Source organism: Fomitopsis serialis (assembly GCF_022376445.1).
Source record: "Fomitopsis serialis strain Sig1Antser10 chromosome Unknown B0H18scaffold_27, whole genome shotgun sequence".
NCBI lineage: Eukaryota > Fungi > Basidiomycota > Agaricomycetes > Polyporales > Fomitopsidaceae > Fomitopsis > Fomitopsis serialis.
The window spans coordinates 210,957-226,998 of NW_025954987.1; the positions used below are offsets into that span (position 1 = coordinate 210,957).

At 56.3% G+C, this 16,042-nt stretch overlaps 6 protein-coding genes across 6 annotated transcripts; 5 read left to right on the forward strand and 1 right to left on the reverse strand.

Moving 5' to 3' along the window:
- The first annotated feature begins 1,711 nt into the window (after positions 1–1,711).
- Positions 1,712–2,505, forward strand: B0H18DRAFT_281647 (uncharacterized protein). The gene is made up of 5 exons (XM_048037399.1): positions 1,712–1,906; positions 1,962–1,996; positions 2,048–2,202; positions 2,255–2,392; positions 2,456–2,505. Exons 1-4 carry the CDS (start codon positions 1,863–1,865, stop codon positions 2,348–2,350), a joined length of 330 nt encoding a protein of 109 aa, XP_047894272.1. The 5' UTR covers positions 1,712–1,862; the 3' UTR covers positions 2,351–2,392; positions 2,456–2,505.
- Positions 2,501–3,774, forward strand: B0H18DRAFT_281858 (uncharacterized protein). Its single transcript, XM_048037402.1, has 7 exons — positions 2,501–2,762; positions 2,817–2,957; positions 3,014–3,029; positions 3,093–3,141; positions 3,198–3,232; positions 3,286–3,494; positions 3,547–3,774. The coding sequence occupies exons 1-7, from the start codon at positions 2,651–2,653 to the stop codon at positions 3,555–3,557; spliced, it is 573 nt and encodes a 190-aa protein (XP_047894273.1). The 5' UTR covers positions 2,501–2,650; the 3' UTR covers positions 3,558–3,774.
- Positions 3,775–4,445: 671 nt separating this feature from the next.
- On the forward strand, positions 4,446–6,103 carry B0H18DRAFT_281699 (uncharacterized protein). Its single transcript, XM_048037400.1, has 9 exons — positions 4,446–4,504; positions 4,556–4,851; positions 4,918–5,017; positions 5,129–5,269; positions 5,326–5,341; positions 5,391–5,439; positions 5,500–5,534; positions 5,589–5,793; positions 5,866–6,103. The coding sequence occupies exons 2-8, from the start codon at positions 4,681–4,683 to the stop codon at positions 5,776–5,778; spliced, it is 702 nt and encodes a 233-aa protein (XP_047894274.1). The 5' UTR covers positions 4,446–4,504; positions 4,556–4,680; the 3' UTR covers positions 5,779–5,793; positions 5,866–6,103.
- A 2,281-nt stretch (positions 6,104–8,384) lies between these two features.
- B0H18DRAFT_875471 (uncharacterized protein) lies at positions 8,385–10,324 on the reverse strand (the record flags this gene model as incomplete). Its single annotated transcript, XM_048040426.1, has 4 exons — positions 8,385–8,710; positions 8,767–9,898; positions 9,952–10,051; positions 10,113–10,324. 4 exons carry the CDS (start codon positions 10,322–10,324, stop codon positions 8,385–8,387), a joined length of 1,770 nt encoding a protein of 589 aa, XP_047894275.1.
- A 695-nt stretch (positions 10,325–11,019) lies between these two features.
- On the forward strand, positions 11,020–12,539 carry B0H18DRAFT_954332 (uncharacterized protein; the record flags this gene model as incomplete). The annotated part of the gene is made up of 7 exons (XM_048042261.1): positions 11,020–11,575; positions 11,737–11,761; positions 11,825–11,885; positions 11,957–12,004; positions 12,170–12,295; positions 12,343–12,463; positions 12,514–12,539. The coding sequence occupies 7 exons, from the start codon at positions 11,020–11,022 to the stop codon at positions 12,537–12,539; spliced, it is 963 nt and encodes a 320-aa protein (XP_047894276.1).
- A 624-nt stretch (positions 12,540–13,163) lies between these two features.
- On the forward strand, positions 13,164–15,785 carry B0H18DRAFT_954333 (uncharacterized protein; the record flags this gene model as incomplete). Its single annotated transcript, XM_048042262.1, has 11 exons — positions 13,164–13,347; positions 13,421–13,652; positions 13,715–13,813; positions 13,877–14,042; positions 14,198–14,264; positions 14,413–14,571; positions 14,755–14,873; positions 14,947–15,276; positions 15,326–15,349; positions 15,452–15,504; positions 15,566–15,785. The coding sequence occupies 11 exons, from the start codon at positions 13,164–13,166 to the stop codon at positions 15,783–15,785; spliced, it is 1,653 nt and encodes a 550-aa protein (XP_047894277.1).
- Positions 15,786–16,042: the final 257 nt, after the last annotated feature.

The following is a 16,042-nucleotide window of genomic DNA, read 5'->3' on the forward strand; positions in this document are numbered from 1 at the left end:
CCGTTGAGATGCTGACCTTCCCTTTCCAGCGTTCCCGCGGGGTGAGCCGCACTCACCGCCTCAGGCGCTGCCCTCGGCTTCGTATCAAACCTCCTCTATACCCACATTCTGCTGCTCCTGGCTTGCTGCTGCAATCCCGAGGCCTGATCGGCGACGCCAGGCACCCGTGTGGGATGAGATACGCCTAAATGCGACGAATCGCAAGCAAGTGCCGTCTCGCAGAGTTCGTCGCGTGACCCAACTGACGTGCTCGGACTTGGGTCAAATCGACTCCGTCCGCATGTTATCCGGCAGGCTTGCAGCAGAGGGGGGTTCTGGCTTGTTGTCAGTGGTAATGCTGTGAGTACGGATTCGCCTCACTCTCATATCTAGACGCTGCTGTTGTTCGACTGGCGACGTATGTCGATTGCGATACTGCAAGCTGTACGATCACCCAACGAGGCAACGGCTAGTGGTTTGACGTACATTCATTTGTCCGGTGAGATAGTACGCATCCCATTGCTGCGGAGTTCGACAGGAATGGATCCGCGAGTGTCTGGTCTGAGCAGTGGTCAACAAAAGTCGAATGTCCATCGATCCTCCTCCTCTGTTGTTCGATCACTCGAGGGGGGACCCGACGATGCACTTTTACGGGCATGTCCACTTTTGTCTCGTACTCATCCGTGTCATATATAGACGGTCGCACCCCACCACCGCACAAATACCACGCCTGGGGCATTTCCCGTCATACGGCGCACCCCCATACTTCAGGTATCCATGAAGCGCCCGTCCGTTACAATTCGTCGTGCATGAGACAAAGGCCCGGGGACGACGGAAGAGCGTCGACAACCGTACCATACGATAGGGCAAGAAAGAGGATTTCCAGAGTCTGGGTTCCGAGTTGGACAGACGCGTCGAGCTTGTCGCGTGGTCGCGGTCCGGCTGAATACGCATGGGCAAGTTTGACTTGGATACTGGACAACTATCCTCTCCTACCTGTGAGTGCCAATCACTTTATGACAATGGCGAGCGTTTAACATGCTGAAACGGACGTGAGGGTTTGACAGCAGAACACTGATTCTGTCGTTGGGCTCAAACAATCGGCGATCGCGGCGGACTCGGACTCTCCATCGTGAAGCGGCAAAACAGACGCATGACGACTCGGAGGCCAATGTTGTCTCGTACCTACGCATGCGGCTTCGCTCAAGACTACTGGCCTAGCAACTTTCGCGGCTATTGAGCATACTGCCCTGTGCTACAACAACAGCGCCCTGTAAGATGACTTCGGTCCAGTTCAACATTTTCTGCGGTTCTGATGCCTGTTTCGTTGACCGCAACTAGGACCCTCGGCAACCATGCCCGATGCTCTATTCAATAACTCTACGAATAGCCTGACTCCACACACATCGTACTATTGCCCGGTCATAAGTTAGCTACGCTCTCACTCGGGAGGCTATACGCACGCATTGTGAGCTGCCAGCGAACCGCTCGCCACAGCCGCATCCGGGGACGTAGCAGGCCAAATGGTCAGTATCGGTTTGCGGACCGGCGTCTCGCAGGGAAGTTGTTCGACTGAACGCAGGCATCCCAACGCTTTATGGTGTCTTGTGCGTTCCAGCTGTGTAGAGAGCTACACCTGATGATTGTGCTGCCTATGTGCTTTATATGGCTTACAAAGGCTAGGTACGGGATAAGTTACATGTAAACAAAGTTCTCATCTCCAGGCCTATCTGTGTCATGTAATGGCGCTATATGGGCGTGAACGCTAAGACCCTTACCGGATCAACCACCCTCGAGATATAAGTAACGGCGAAACTGCGTTCGACTTCTATGTACTCCTATGAAGCAAGCTTCTCTTCAGTTCCTCCAGTACCTCCCGCGCCATGGCTTTCACAGAGAAGGACTTTGTTCAGCTTGTCACTTACACGTGAGTGCGTTACTCGGTATCAAGTCTTGGGGAATGCATCCTGACAACTATGTAGGCGCGTCGAATACTATTGCACCATGTCGGTCCTAGGCAAGTCGTCTTGAGTTGCATCCGTAACCATGACCAACCTCTTCCTTTCAGCAATGGTCATTTACGACTGCATCACAAGGGTTTCAAGCGAGATTGACCTCGTATGGACCAGGAGGTTCACTCCCTACTGGCTACTCTACTTCATGTGCCGGTATCCACCAATCCTCGTCATGGTCCTCAATTGGCTACGTCTTAGCAATATCACGGTACGTGATCTTTGTCCATTGTGGTCATTGGCCTGTCTCACTCCGGGAGAAGGCGTGCGTCTATCAACTTTCTTGTGTTTGCCACCATAGATGGACCATCCTTATGTTCCCGGCCTTATTATCAATAGCTGTCATCCCATCAGCATAGTGTACGTTATTTCATCCATGCAAGTGGCAATTATGCCAGCTGGTAGTACATTCTTCTTTCCGTACAATTGCTATTGAGCTGACTATAGGCCGGTGGACCTTACAGCTTTCGGCGCCCTCCGCCTATATGCGGTGACGAATCGCGACTTGCGGGTGTCACTGTTCGCCTTGATCTTAGGCCTAATGCCTATATGCATAGACATCGTGAGTCTGAGCTAGACTAAAGTGTTAACACGAATAGCTGACAATCACGCACAGCTGTACTTTTCAAGGTCGAGATTCATGTCTGTGCCGCTCCCGAATGGACGGTTTCGTTGCTCGCAGGAGGACTTGCTGTCCAATTCGCTCACTCTCAGGTGCGTCCATCGACTTATCCCCGATGTATCAGACTAAATGTGTTTGGCTCGATAGATGTGCGTTCTATCTATTTTCTAGACTTGCGGCACTCACTCAATCGTGGTGCTCAGTGGTTATTGTCACTCGTTCGTGCATGGTAATCTTTGACATATTTGTGATGTCCGTATTGTGGTACAAGTGCCGCGAAGTCTGGAGGACGTCACAGATCGCGCGGCAACAACACTCCCTTACTCAACATCTTTTGAAGGATGGTGAGTGCGAGTGATGCGTCGTATTCAGATTCTACCGGATTGCTGACTTTCTCTAGGAACATTACTCTTTCTGTACCGCCGCTTCCTCGCTACGACCGGCAGACGCCACTTACTGATTAGCCACCGCATCGTCAGATTCCTCCTCGTAATCAACATCCTCCATGTCATTCTCTGGCTTACCATCGTAAGTTCACGGCATCCGATGGCCGTAACGTTTACCTCTTACTGATTTACCGACAGGATTTTCAATGGACTACAACTCTGTTCCTACAACCGTTAGTGTTTACGGACCATATGTTCCCGAGGAGTGCATCTCATCAACAACAAGGATTCTTGTACCCTTATATGTCGCTGCCTACTCAATTGCGCGAAGCGACGAACCCCCCACAACCACGGCTGACTTAGATACGATCGACATCGATGTCTTGTTTGCGCACTCCACGAGCGAAGATCTCGAACACTGGTGGCAAGTGAGCGCGGAAGTCCGACCGCAGCATTTATGGAATGTCTGGTCATACTTAGCTATGAACTCGCAAGGTGTGTGAAGCATCATCATCCTGATTTGTGGCTCACGAACCGATGATCTCAGAACGCGAATGATTGGCGGTGCGTTCGGTGACCACAAGTGGCTGGTATACGTATGCTGTACAGACTCGCCGTTGGGTACGACAGGCTATTTCGAGGATCTCTGTGCTTGACATCTATTTGAATACTAGGTGCTCGTTGTTGGCTACCGAAACATTGGCATGCGACGTCTATCTATTCAGCAAACGGCAGGGTTTCTGTAAGTCGTGTCGTGGTCTAAATCCTACACCCCACCACACCGACGCACCTAGGCCCAGTCCTGTTCAACGAACTGAGGCAGTGAATAGTCAAAGACCAATAGAATTGTATCGCGGGTCGTCCCACTCGGCCACAACTCCGCCCAGCAGTGCTGTGATGGCCGCTCTCCGCATCAATTTCGTGCGAGCGCCCGAACGCGGACGTCGCTGTATCTCGCAGGTATCTCGAGGTTTAGCGCCTCGCCCTGACACTAGTGTCTCCACTGACAAGCTAGCCAAGTGCTAGCCAGCCGGGCTGTGACCAGAGACGTACATCGAGATGCGATGGTATCAAGTATGATACGGTACCGGTATAAGTCCCTGGCAGTCTTATCTAGTCGAGCACACTGTCTGAATTCTGTTCTCTTCCCTCTTGACACCATGGCGTCGACTGACTCCTCGGCGGAGCAAGAACTTATTCAGCTTGTCTCTTTCGCGTGAGGGTCTGCTAGTGTACCTATCAATGCATGTTAATCATGACAACCATGCAGACAAATTCAGTACTACTGCATTGCATCTGTCCTTGTGAGTCGTTCTGACTGCAAAAGGGCTTCACTGAGTTATTTTGCAGCGATGGTCGGTTACGACTGCGTTACAAGTTTATCCAGCGAGATCGAGCTCGTATGGAAGACGAAGCTCACGGCTCACTGGGTGCTCTACTTTCTTTGTCGTTATCCACCGATTCTCTTCATGATCTTGAGCTGGCTTAACCCAAGCAATTCTTCGGTACGTCTGTTCCGTTCATGCGGTATATGGCCCATCTCACCTGGCCGTTAGGTGTACGTTCGCTGTGCTCGCGGTCCGATTTCACCAGCGTCCTGACGAACTTGCTTATGTGCATCTGATGCAGCTGTTATGGCATCAATGTGCTATATAACATCTTGTTGATTCAATTACTCGCCATGCCCCCTGGTGACGCATACCACCACATCCGCTTTCATTTTCCTAATACTGACGGGTCGGTAATCTTCTCAGTATTTGGTGCACTTCGTGTCTACGCTGTGACGGACCGTGACTGGCGCTCGACTCTTTTCGCACTTGCTCTGGGCTTCGTGCCAGTAGCAACCAATATAGTGAGTTCGAGATCGACTGCCTAGACTGATGCTCGGCAGTAACAAACGGCTAAAACTATGATCAAGGTCGGGATCGTCCAATCCGTCTTCGTCGTAGCATCGCTTCCGGATGGGCAGCTGTGGTGCTCGCAGGAACGCACTGTGTCCCCGTCGCTTGCTCACAGGTGCGTTCTTGCCCGTTGTACCACTGGTACTAGTAGGCTCGCGCTGATTTCAGATTTCAGATGTACTTCTGCACCTTCTATTCATTAAATGCCTCGCTGATTGTATTGTTAAGTGGTGATTGCCACACGCTCATGCACCATAGCCTTTGACGTCTGCGTCATCTCCATTTTGTGGTGCAAGTGCTGGCAGGCTTGGCGGATGTCGCAGGCACTGCGCCAAGGAACTTCCCTCACACAGCTTCTTCTTAAAGATGGTGAGAGCCAGCCACAAATTGCTTTGTAACTCGAATGAAGTACTCACTTCCCGTAGGAACTTCTCTTTTCGGGTATGATTCCTCCCTACGTCTCAAACGCTTCAGCTCAGACTTCGCTCAGATTCCTTCTTGTACTCAACATCCTTGATATCATCCTATGGTTGACGATGGTGAGCGTGCCGGTGATCCGGCGAGATGCCAATTAGCATAGTAAAGCTTGCGCATGATAGGATTTCGAATGGATCACAACTCTATTCCTTTCGCCGTCAGTATCTAGAGGAATGTCACCTTGTGCGTAACTCACTGACAGGTCACCCAGAATTTCCTGCACCCTCATATGCCGATGCCTACTCAACTTACGCGAGGTGTCCAGCCCACCGAGGAGCACGGCCGACCTGGATACAATCAGACTCACGTTTGTCCATTCGTTCGGTGAAGATCAGGAATCACATCGCCAGACGAGCGCAACATTGTCACGAGACGTGTGTCCTCGACTAGTCATACGATAGCACAGGATTGTTAAAGTATGTGCGTGTCATACCAATTTTTGTCCTCACGAAGACGCTCAGTCGGCTCGTTACACTTACCTTTACTAGAGTTTACAAACTTGCCATGGCGTCCGGAGATCGTGAAATCCGGTACTTATAGCCTGGCGAGCGAGTGCCGAAGGCCTTTCGATTTCGCTTCAGAAGCCGTGAATCACTGCAATATGTATAGTTCTTACCGTTAGGCAATGGCAGAAACTGGTGTCGCAGTCGCCTAGCGCGACCCTTATCGCAGCCACCGGGAACTTCCGAAGGATGGTTGATGCGCGCGTCGCCAAATCTGGCAAGTATGTCGAGAAGTACGCGCACCGAGAAATTTTCTTGCAATTTCTCTGGTCTCTTCCTCCCATGTCGCTGACCGTTCCAACGCCCCTCTTATTACTCTCATGCACATGGTAGCTCTCCTACTCGTTGATTTGTGGAATATTATCTATGTTCAGCTGGGAGGAACAGGCGCAGGGCCGTTGCCGAATCGTTGCACGCCCGCACGCGTTTGTAGCTGGCGGGTACTTGCGGCACTGAACAGTCCTTTGACAAGTCGCGGACGGTAAGTTACTATGTGGTCGTAGAATCATGTTGTCATATCCTCCTCTTGATGCTCTACGGTTCGGCCAAGTTTAGGGAGTACCGCGTGTTCTCGTTGAAGGCGATATTCACTCCCTGAATAGTGCACAGCGACGACCGCAAGCCCACTGGTTCTACGGTCTACAGGGAACGAGGCTTCCACAGGATGCCCTATCTATCGTGACTATCGGCATTGGCTGCGTTCCGGGTTCTGGTGCGACCCTATTGCTCGTTCCGCTGTGTCTGCTCACTGCTCGCCGTGAGCTTACTGGGTTCCACCGCCTGGGCCATCTTGTCTCTGCGAACTCGCACTCGGGTTTCCCCTCTGGACGTCGAATCTATTCCCTGACACTCGTCCCCAACGTGTTCTCTCAGGTTCAACTTCTGTCACTGGTAGCCGTAAGTCAGGGTTTCGTACTTCCATGTAACAATGCGCGTCCCAGCGCCCACTCATTCTTCTAGGGAATCGACTTGCCTTGCTATTATTGACGATGCCCTCGGCATCGCCGCATGCGTTCTAAGCGCTACGAGGTGGGTCCGCTTCAACTCAAGGCCATGCGCTGACAGCGAAATTTCGGCAAACATACTGACCTACATGCACAACGGCGCCTCATCTTGGTCCCCGCGCTTCTCAGCGGCCCGTCCTCGAGCTCGTTCTCCACAGTTCAATATCCCAAGCGGCCTGGCCCCCACCCCATTCGCTCCGTCGATACTTCCGCGCGCGTCTTCCAGCGGAGCCCCCCGTCCGTTCCCATGCAGGCCCCGGACGCTCTCGCGGGCCCAGTACGCTGCGTCTGGCATTCGAGGGCCCTTCTAGCGCGGCTCGCGCGTCCGTCCACGCTAGCTGCGAGTCTATCCTTTCCGGGCGCGCCGTTCCGCGAAGCTTCAAGCTTCGCCTGCTCCGCGTGGGCGGTCCGTCAGAGCCCAGCGCGTGCAGCTCCCCAGCGAACTGCCACCCCCGACAGTGTGGGATACGCCCACACCCAGGCCGCCGTTCCCATCGGGGAGGCGCGGACGTAGGAGAAGCGGCTGGTGGGCCATGTGGAGGCTCATCTATGACTTGGTTCGGATGGAAGTGAAACACGAGCTTTCGGGGTCATTGACTCAGCGGACGCGGGCGTACGGCATACCACGACTGTATTGACTGGCCTATGGAGACATGTTGGGAACTCTCATAAGGTACGTAAACGTAACTGCGCTCCGACGGAAGCGAAAGGGTGGCTACATGACACAGAGAACTCCAGGAACATAGGTAGGTAAGTAATAAGGTAGGCGACGGACGCTCGAGGGAGCGGCTGACGGCTGAACGCCATCTTTTGCGTGGCGCGCACGGTGGCGGGGAGGTTCAGGAACTGGGGCGAGGGTGGAGGCGGCAAGCAGGCGCGCGGTGCCACGAACTGTAGACGGGGATGATAATGGACGGATAACGCATGTACAGAGAGTAACAAGAGACGGGGAACGGAACAGGGAACAGGTAGGGAGGTTGGCGTACAAGCGTGTACACTACTATCATTACGCAGGTGGGGCATTTACCTCAAAACAGACAACAGCAGGGAGAGAAACCTGGGACCGAAACCGAGACCGATGAGAGAGAACTGATCAGGACCGCGAGTGCGCATATCGCCCGGACATGCTCGCGTCGACGAACAGCGGAGACCCATGAGTGGAGCGAGCAGCTGAGCACGATGGTGACGAAAAGAGATTCGTGAGGAGAGTGGTGGAGACTGCGTTGACAACATGGTGCAATGGACGAGGAGACGTGGAGCATTATGGATAAAGCCGGATACTTTTTGAGTCGGACCGCCAGGAGGTGGAGTGGTGCAGGCCGGATCCGACGGAACGACGTCTATACCGCGAGGTAACCCTCGCAAACCGGATGTCGAATTATAGCGAGTACGAAGAGGGAAAAGGGGAACCAAAGACCGGAGACCAAGCCGATAGTCGTACACGACGCAGAGAGGCCCAAACTTCTCCTGATCCTCATAGACCGAGTTACACCAGCCGGATCACATAGACGCCATGTAAGCCGCGGCACCTGCGAATACTGCTGCTCGCGCATCGACTGGTACTGTGGAGGCGCCATGGAGCGCTGTGGTATGACGGCGGCATCTGAGTGGCGGTGTAGTTCGTGGTGACTGACGGCGCACGCGACACCTGAGGCGTCGAGAGCGGCGAAGATTTTGCGACGGAGCTGTGGAAGCGGGCGTGGAGTGGGAGTTGGACGAAGGCGTGTGGTGTCTCGACTTGCTGTGCTGGAGACACTCGTGTTGACCGCTGGCGAGCATCGCCAGGCCGATCGCGCCGTGGTCGCCCGAGTGCTGGTAGTGGTACCCTGCGCAAGTCGCACACCGTCAGCTCCGCACAACAATAAGATTAGAACAGACTCACGAAGCCCGTTCATGTTCTTGTACCGCCTCTGACAGTCGCCGACACCACATGCATACGGCCTTAATCTCCGCTCTGCTTCGCGCTCGACCTCGCGAAGCTCCGCGTCGCTCATAGGCTCGTTGTTGCCCTCCTTGCGCTTGCTTTCGAGCAGCGCCTGGATCTGCTCCAGATCCTTTGGCGGCGCAAAGTTGCATGAGCCGTGCGTCATGTGATACTTGAGCCCATTCGCCTGTTTGTAGCTCTTGTTGCAGTTCGTCTTCGGGCACTTGAACGGCTTGCTGAGAAGCAGAGACGTCGCAGGGCGGGAGAGCGTCGTGCTTGCGCGCGGGGTGTTCGAAGACGAGCCCGACGAGGTCTGGCCGGACGCGGTGGCACCCGAAACCGACGTCGACGCCATCGCCGCAGTCACGTTGCGGAGCGCAGGCGAGGCAACGCGCGACGAGGCGGGCGTGCCTGCAGGGCTGTTGCTGGCGCTGTGGTGCAGCAACGCGGGAGGCACACATGTCGAACGGTAAGCGTTATTGTGATCGGCTACGGCCGAGCCGTCGGCATTCGGTGCCGCAGAGCGGGATGTCGATGCGGCAGTACCGGGCATCAGCGCAGAATAGTCAGAGTACCCAGCGTAGGCGTTGAACGCCTCCTCCGGGCGCCCCTGCACACCGCCCATGGGCCGCGAGGCAGACGGGAACCCGACTGAGAGCGGCGAATGGCCGGAACGGGAGGGCAACACGGTGGTTGTCTCGAAGGCGGACACGGGCGCTGGGTGCGGTGAGGGACACTGCGAGCCCGGATGTGAACCAGGGAATGCGCCCGATGGGTAGGAGGACAGCGGCGTCGATACGGGCGTGTCTGGAGGAGAGGAAGCTCCCGATGACGGAGCGCTCGGGTGGTCCATCTCCATCTCCATATCATCAGGATCGAATGATCCCTGGTAGGCGGGCGCTACAGATACACCGTTGGCGTCGGGGAAGTACGAACTTTGCTGGTGGTGTGGTGGCATGGGAGTGGTAGCATTCGGGAGTGGCTGCGGAGGCGCATAGGGGTCCACTACCACGACATGGCATTCCTCGAAGTGGTCCACCAGGGCGTGCAGATCAGTCAAGTTCAGTCCACAGCACGTGTAATCGCGACACTTCAAACAAGGGTTAATCACAGATCGGTGGTGACACAGAGGGGAGCACTCACCAGCTCGTCCTGACGCTCGAATGCGCTAAGCGCATTGACTATTGAACCTCTGTCACTCTCGATCGACGAAGACATCTTGCCGAATTTGAAGTCGTTGGGACTGCAAGGAGCAGCGCGCTGTTAGCTGATGGCAGATGAGCCGCCCCAGGGATATTACTCACTCCAACGGACCGAGCAATTGTCCTGGTGATGCGCCAGTAAAGAACATGTTCCCGTACGAGCCTCCGCGCCAAGATAATGAAGGTGAACCGATGAGACGGCGGGTGTACGATGCAGGGTTGAATGAACCATTCTGATTTGTGAGGGAGCCAGTGCCCATAACGACATCATCGTTCGCATTCGCATGGAAAGCGATGGGCTGGGCGGTCGCCATATTAAGGTCGTATGTGAAAGCCAGTTTGTCAAAGGTGTTCGTGGTCGTCGTGAGAGGAGGTGATGTCTGCAGAGCAGAAAGCAGAACTGGTGCTGCTAGGAGAGGGGGCGGGCGTCGGGAGGCTCGGCGGGAGGGAAGGTTGGTTAGCGGAGTTGGGCCGGATGGAGGGTCGGGTAATATACCTGCGCGATGCCACCTCTCTTTGGCGCCCAGGCCGCGATGACCAAACACAGTCACGGAGGCCAAACACCGTGACGCCGGGCCGTCACATCCACCTCCCACGCGTGGCTGTGGGTTCCGCCCACCCCTCACCAGCCTCATTTGGGGACTGCGCTCGGCTGGCGCTGGGTGCGCATGGTGCGCACGGTCTCTCATCCGCCCGCTGCTATGCCCGCCCGCTGGCGCGACATATCCGCTGGATGCCCCGGAATAGCATGCCCGCCACCAGCGGATGGTGATGCCGTACACGATTCCCATCCACGAGCCGACTCAGGGACCGGCCCCTCCACGCTGCCTCAGCTCTCCCCAAGCCGTAGCCGAACCACCCTCGCACAAGACGAGACTGCCCACGCCTCCCGCAACGTGGTGTTTCGATCTGATAGTCCTACGCGCAGGCTGAATCAGTACCTCAATCGCCTGCTCGCCTGCAGCGCAGTGTGGTGGCTGTCTGATTGCCATTCTCGTCATGCCCTGCTATGTTCTCGTCGCTTCCGGAGTTCAAGGAGGAGTGGTCCGCGACCGTGTCGGACGACTCGGACGGAATCATGGACACGCACGAACACGTCCACCGAGGCCCGCCGTCGGGGGCGGTGCGCCAGTACCCACGTGTTTGTGTCGCCCGCGATCGGGACGATCGCGGCGCTGCGGCCGCGGCCAAGGGGCTCGTGGCGCTCTCCGCGTCGGCATATCGATCGCAGGCGGCGGGCCAATCCGAAAAGGCAATCCGCTGCCCGGCCGACGCCCCCCAGCCGGATCCTCCCGGCAGCACCTTTAGCCGCCCGCCCCCGCCGTGCCTCGCGATGCTCCACTGGCACCAGACAGCGGCGGTGGCTGTCCCTTGCCTTTTCGGGGCTCTAATCTCCTCGGTTCGGCTCCCAGCCCCAACGCTCGAGGCTCCTTGTACTTGCGCACACAGCAACTCTGGAGCATACACGAAGTCTCGAACACACTGCTTACCGTCAGCGCGAGCCCAGCGCATCATCTACACGGATCCTGAACGACATCTGTCCTGGAGCGGGACACAAGCGGAAGGTAATGTCCCCGGATGACTGAGCAAACTACTCATCCATACACAGCCATGCCGCCACATTCCTTGCGTGTAACTTAGCTTGCGTACGCGCTTTCCATAGACCACCGGGCAGACGAGGCCCAGTGAATAGCCGGGACCCTGCCCCACGTCGGGCATCCCATAGGCTACCCCGACCCTTCCTCTCCGCGGTGCGTGATTGAGTGCGCGTCCGGATCCTTTGCCTGTTGACGCGTCTCGCATCTTCTCCGCAGGTCAACTTGGCAATGCAATGACAGCGAGCGGTGCAGAGAAGCTCGCGGCCACGCTTTCGCTGTGAGCGATGTTCTCAATTCGGTACTTTCATGTTGAACAACATTCATGCACAAGTCGATTGTACTGCGGAGCTTGGTGATGCTGTGCGCTTTTCGCGCACCCTCAACGCATCGTGTCCGGTGAGTAAGCGAGTTCCTTGTTCACGGATGTGATCCTTGCGTTGACATGTCCGTCTTCAAATCCGATTCACTACATGACAGCCATTGCGAATCGACGTGTTCCTAGACAACATGCGATGCTTGGAATGTGCCCGGCCATTCGCTCGTGTTTCTGCCGTTCGCTAGGCGGGGCAACGCGTTTGCTTTGGGCCATCAACAACACATTTAGCTGCTGCGCACGTCAGCGAGCTCGAGGGCTTGGAGATGCGGTGTCGACCAACGCAGTTTTCGTGGGGTATCCAATACGTGGCGGTCGGTGACTTTGAGGCTCCTTGCTCGTGAACATCAATTCAGTACAGGACATCTCTAGTCGCCCCAGATCCTCTTCCTTCCGAAGCTCTACCCCGCGAGATGAAGTGACAGCCAGCGGCGCGGAGAGCACGTCAGACCACCCGTCCACAGTTCCCCGCTACTCAGCTGGTGCGTCCGATTTGTCACCGTGCCGCGTGGTCATCTCACGGTTCGCTCAGATGCTGCGTGCGCCAACTGCAAGTAGAGACTTGGAGTTGCTGTGCTAAGCCAAAGCACCATGACCGAGCAGCGCGACACGTTCAGTGAGTAATGGTCTTTTGCCTAGTCAATATATCGAGTGCAACTGACTCCAGACGTACCAACACACTGACGTGTCCCCCGTTGTAATCGGGCGAACGCGGCAGCAACTCGTGCACCTAGCCTGCGGATTGTTACCACCGCCTCCAGCTGAACCTTTCATGTGTTGACAGCCCCTCTTTTGTCGCCGCGACCAACGCGTGACAACGCAAAATGTGACGACTCATGTTCAAACTTCCACAGCCCTCCCACAATAAGTACACCGTCGAGCCAAACAGAGATTCCCCGGTATGTCCCCACTCTTCCCCCGAAGCTCACCAAACCGACAGGTTCTCCGCGGGCCCGTACACTCGGCGGCGGGCCCGATCTTCATGCGCGCCGTTCACGAACGCTTCTGCGCCACCTGTGCATGCTACACTAACTCAACCGATCCATCCCGGCCCTCCTCGTCATTAGAGTCCGTCGCGCGCTTCGGGCAGCGCCTAACCCTCGCCGAACCCTTGCTATCCCCGAAACCCGACAGATCTGCGTTGCGGGCGGTCCCATATCCTGCATAGCATGCCACCCCACGATGAGCGCAACTGCCCACTATCTCGCAGACGACTCAGGACTCCCCGCGCCCTTGAACATTCAGGCTCTCGGCGCCAAGACCATATGGCCCGGTCTCGCAGGTGTTTCAGACACAAGGGTGTCAATGTCGTTTACGCGATTCGGAATTGGACACTGCTCAACATGGAACCGGTCTCTCTCTGTCGGTCAGCGTGGCCCACGCTCGGGCGGCCTGGACTGCGCACGCGACCCCCACCGATCCCCGTGTCTCCCGGTCAGGACCATTGGTGCCTGGGACAAGCATCGTACTTGCTGGCCACTCTGATTGGGTGCTGTCGGCCCACTCCGCTGCGCTGCGGGACGCACGTAGGCTTCAACTCTCTGCCGGGACCGCAATGCTCTCGACATCTACGGATATCCTTGGTTTCGCTCAGGGTCTGCGACGTCGTGCGGCCACCGTTGACTCCGAGAAGAGTACGACGTCTTCCTCACACCTATCACGCCGAGTCAGGTGAGGCTACTTTGGACGTGGAAGTGCTCTTGTGACTCCTCTTAGATGTTGTTTGTGACTAGGATGTATGTTGGCTCGCTTTTGCGGCCCCGCTGGCGGATGCGCTCGCCGTCTTCATCTTCCGTTCATCGCCCACGTCAACCTAGGCCAGCGACCGACTTGTGAGCAGCCTCCCCCTGCACCTCGTCGAGCTCTCTCGCGTCTTACCAATCAACCGCCGGCAGAGTTGCGGGTCCAATCGGGTCGCGTGAAGCCGGAGCCGGTCCCCCAATGTATTCCAGGACACCTTCCATATGTGGGACTTCACCGCCCATCGATGCGCGTGCTAGGACAAACAAGCAGGGCGGCCGAGGCGCTGTGGCTGTGCGCGCGCGGGCGGAACATACGAAGGTGAGTGCGCACGAGCGGTATGTGGAGTTGTGGATGGGTCTGGGTGCTGACCGCACGCACCAGTACCACAACGGACGAGCGCTCCGTGGGCACGGGCAGTCGTTGTACTTCGATTCCTGGTGGGTGCATGTGGCTGCTGTGTCTCGCGCTGACAGGTCGTCGTCGGCATAGGCGTTCTGTGGTCGCTTGCTGCACACGAGAAGGAGCAGTGCCGGCACCCCAGTGAGCTTCCATTCCTCCCCCACACCCCTTTGTACCACCCGTACTACTGAGTGTTGGCAGAGTTTCCGATGCGACCCAGAGTTACCCGCCCGCGGCGGTCGACGTTCTCCCAGGTGCCAGCCTGTGCCAGCCTATGTCCGGCGGTCAGTGGTCCAATCCCATGTGCGGGAATTGCGGGCGCAGCGGGAAAACAGTCGCGGCTCGAAAGTGAATCTCATCTCGGGGCCTGTCGCTCCACTCGACGATCGAATCCGCACAGGGCCGATCGCATCGTGCGGCTCGCCATATGGCCCGTGCGCCCGAAACGGTAAGCTGTATACTGCACGGCGTCGCCTAGCAGCGTCTCGTCGACCTCGCGTTCAGGGGCACGGCGCCGTCACGGTCCTCTGCGGTCTCTGCCACCTGCTCGTGTGACCGTTCGGTGCCGATCGGTCTCTTCTATGTCGTGTTCATCGTTTTATGCTGGCGCGCCGAACCGAATGGGGATTAGACACGGAGTTGAGTAAGGGCTGTTTGCTCGTGTGGGCGTGGGCAGCGCTGGTAATTTCAATAGGATGGCGCCGCACCGTGTGGATGAGGAGGCACGATTCACGTCCTGTGCGCGACGTGGTTCGTTGGGGAGCTGCGCATGTGTGGCTGTCGCTATTGCCGCTGTGTAAACCTTCGTACCGTTTGTTCGTAGCTACGTTTGAGGACGTTTGACAGATCGACCTTTGTCTATGCTGTCTATGCTATAGCATCCATGCGTCAGCGATTTCGCACCTCTGTGCCGTTTGTTCGTCCATTCAGGAGGTGTCTGCACTCTTCCCCCGCCTGCCATGAGCATATGGCCATCGGTGTTCAGGTGGCTCCTAAAGGGAATTCACAGTTCATTGCCAATCCCTCTGATGACCCGTCACGCAACTCGTGGAGGGCAACGGCGGAGCAGTTGTCTATACATCTAGATTCTCTATCACTTCCCTTGAAGGCCGATGAGATTTCGGATCATAGCCAAGGTGTTGTAGGCCGCAATGTATCTCGGTGGCTGATAGTCAATATTGTTGCATGCTTGCAATTCGTAGTACTATGTGGCTTGGTTCAAGTCAGTGAGCGCCCTCACGATCGCTAACCTCCAACTATTGCCGAGAAATTATGGTGACGCACTCTAGTGATAGACCGGTGGTGATATTTGCGTGACGCTGTACTAGCACGGACCGTTCAGCCGCGCCGCAACGCCACAGTTCGTGCATAGTACTTACAGGTGCGCTCGACGTCAACACCAATGGTAACGATGTACGAGCTTGCTTTGAACGGCGTCTTAGTGAAAGTCCGGGATGCGCGCAAACGAAACGGGTGGCAGTGACAGCAAAACTGAAGTTCTCCGCCAAGAACGCTGTGACGTTGGGACTCGGAATCTGGTATGGCATCCGACGTGACGTTCATGCTGCAGGATCTGTGGCCGGCGGGCCGCCCAGTGGGATCGTAGTACTCGCCGTACTAGTACTATTATTCACTCAGTTCCTGCGGGAGCCTTCGCGCTGAACCCCACCCCTCTCTGAGTGGTGGCCCCGCGCGGAAGCAACGGCGTACCATGAGACCGCGGCCGCTGCTTGCTGGCCCGGCTCCCCCACGTCCTACGGCCGAACACGACCCTCTTGTAAATCGATTTTGTGGCGTGGATCCTTTCTGCACGGTAAAGTTACCAAAATACACTGCCCATATATATCGTCGACTTCTCTATCGACGTTATATCAAGCACGATCCGCTCGTCTATTCATAGTTGAACGTTGAACTTTGGG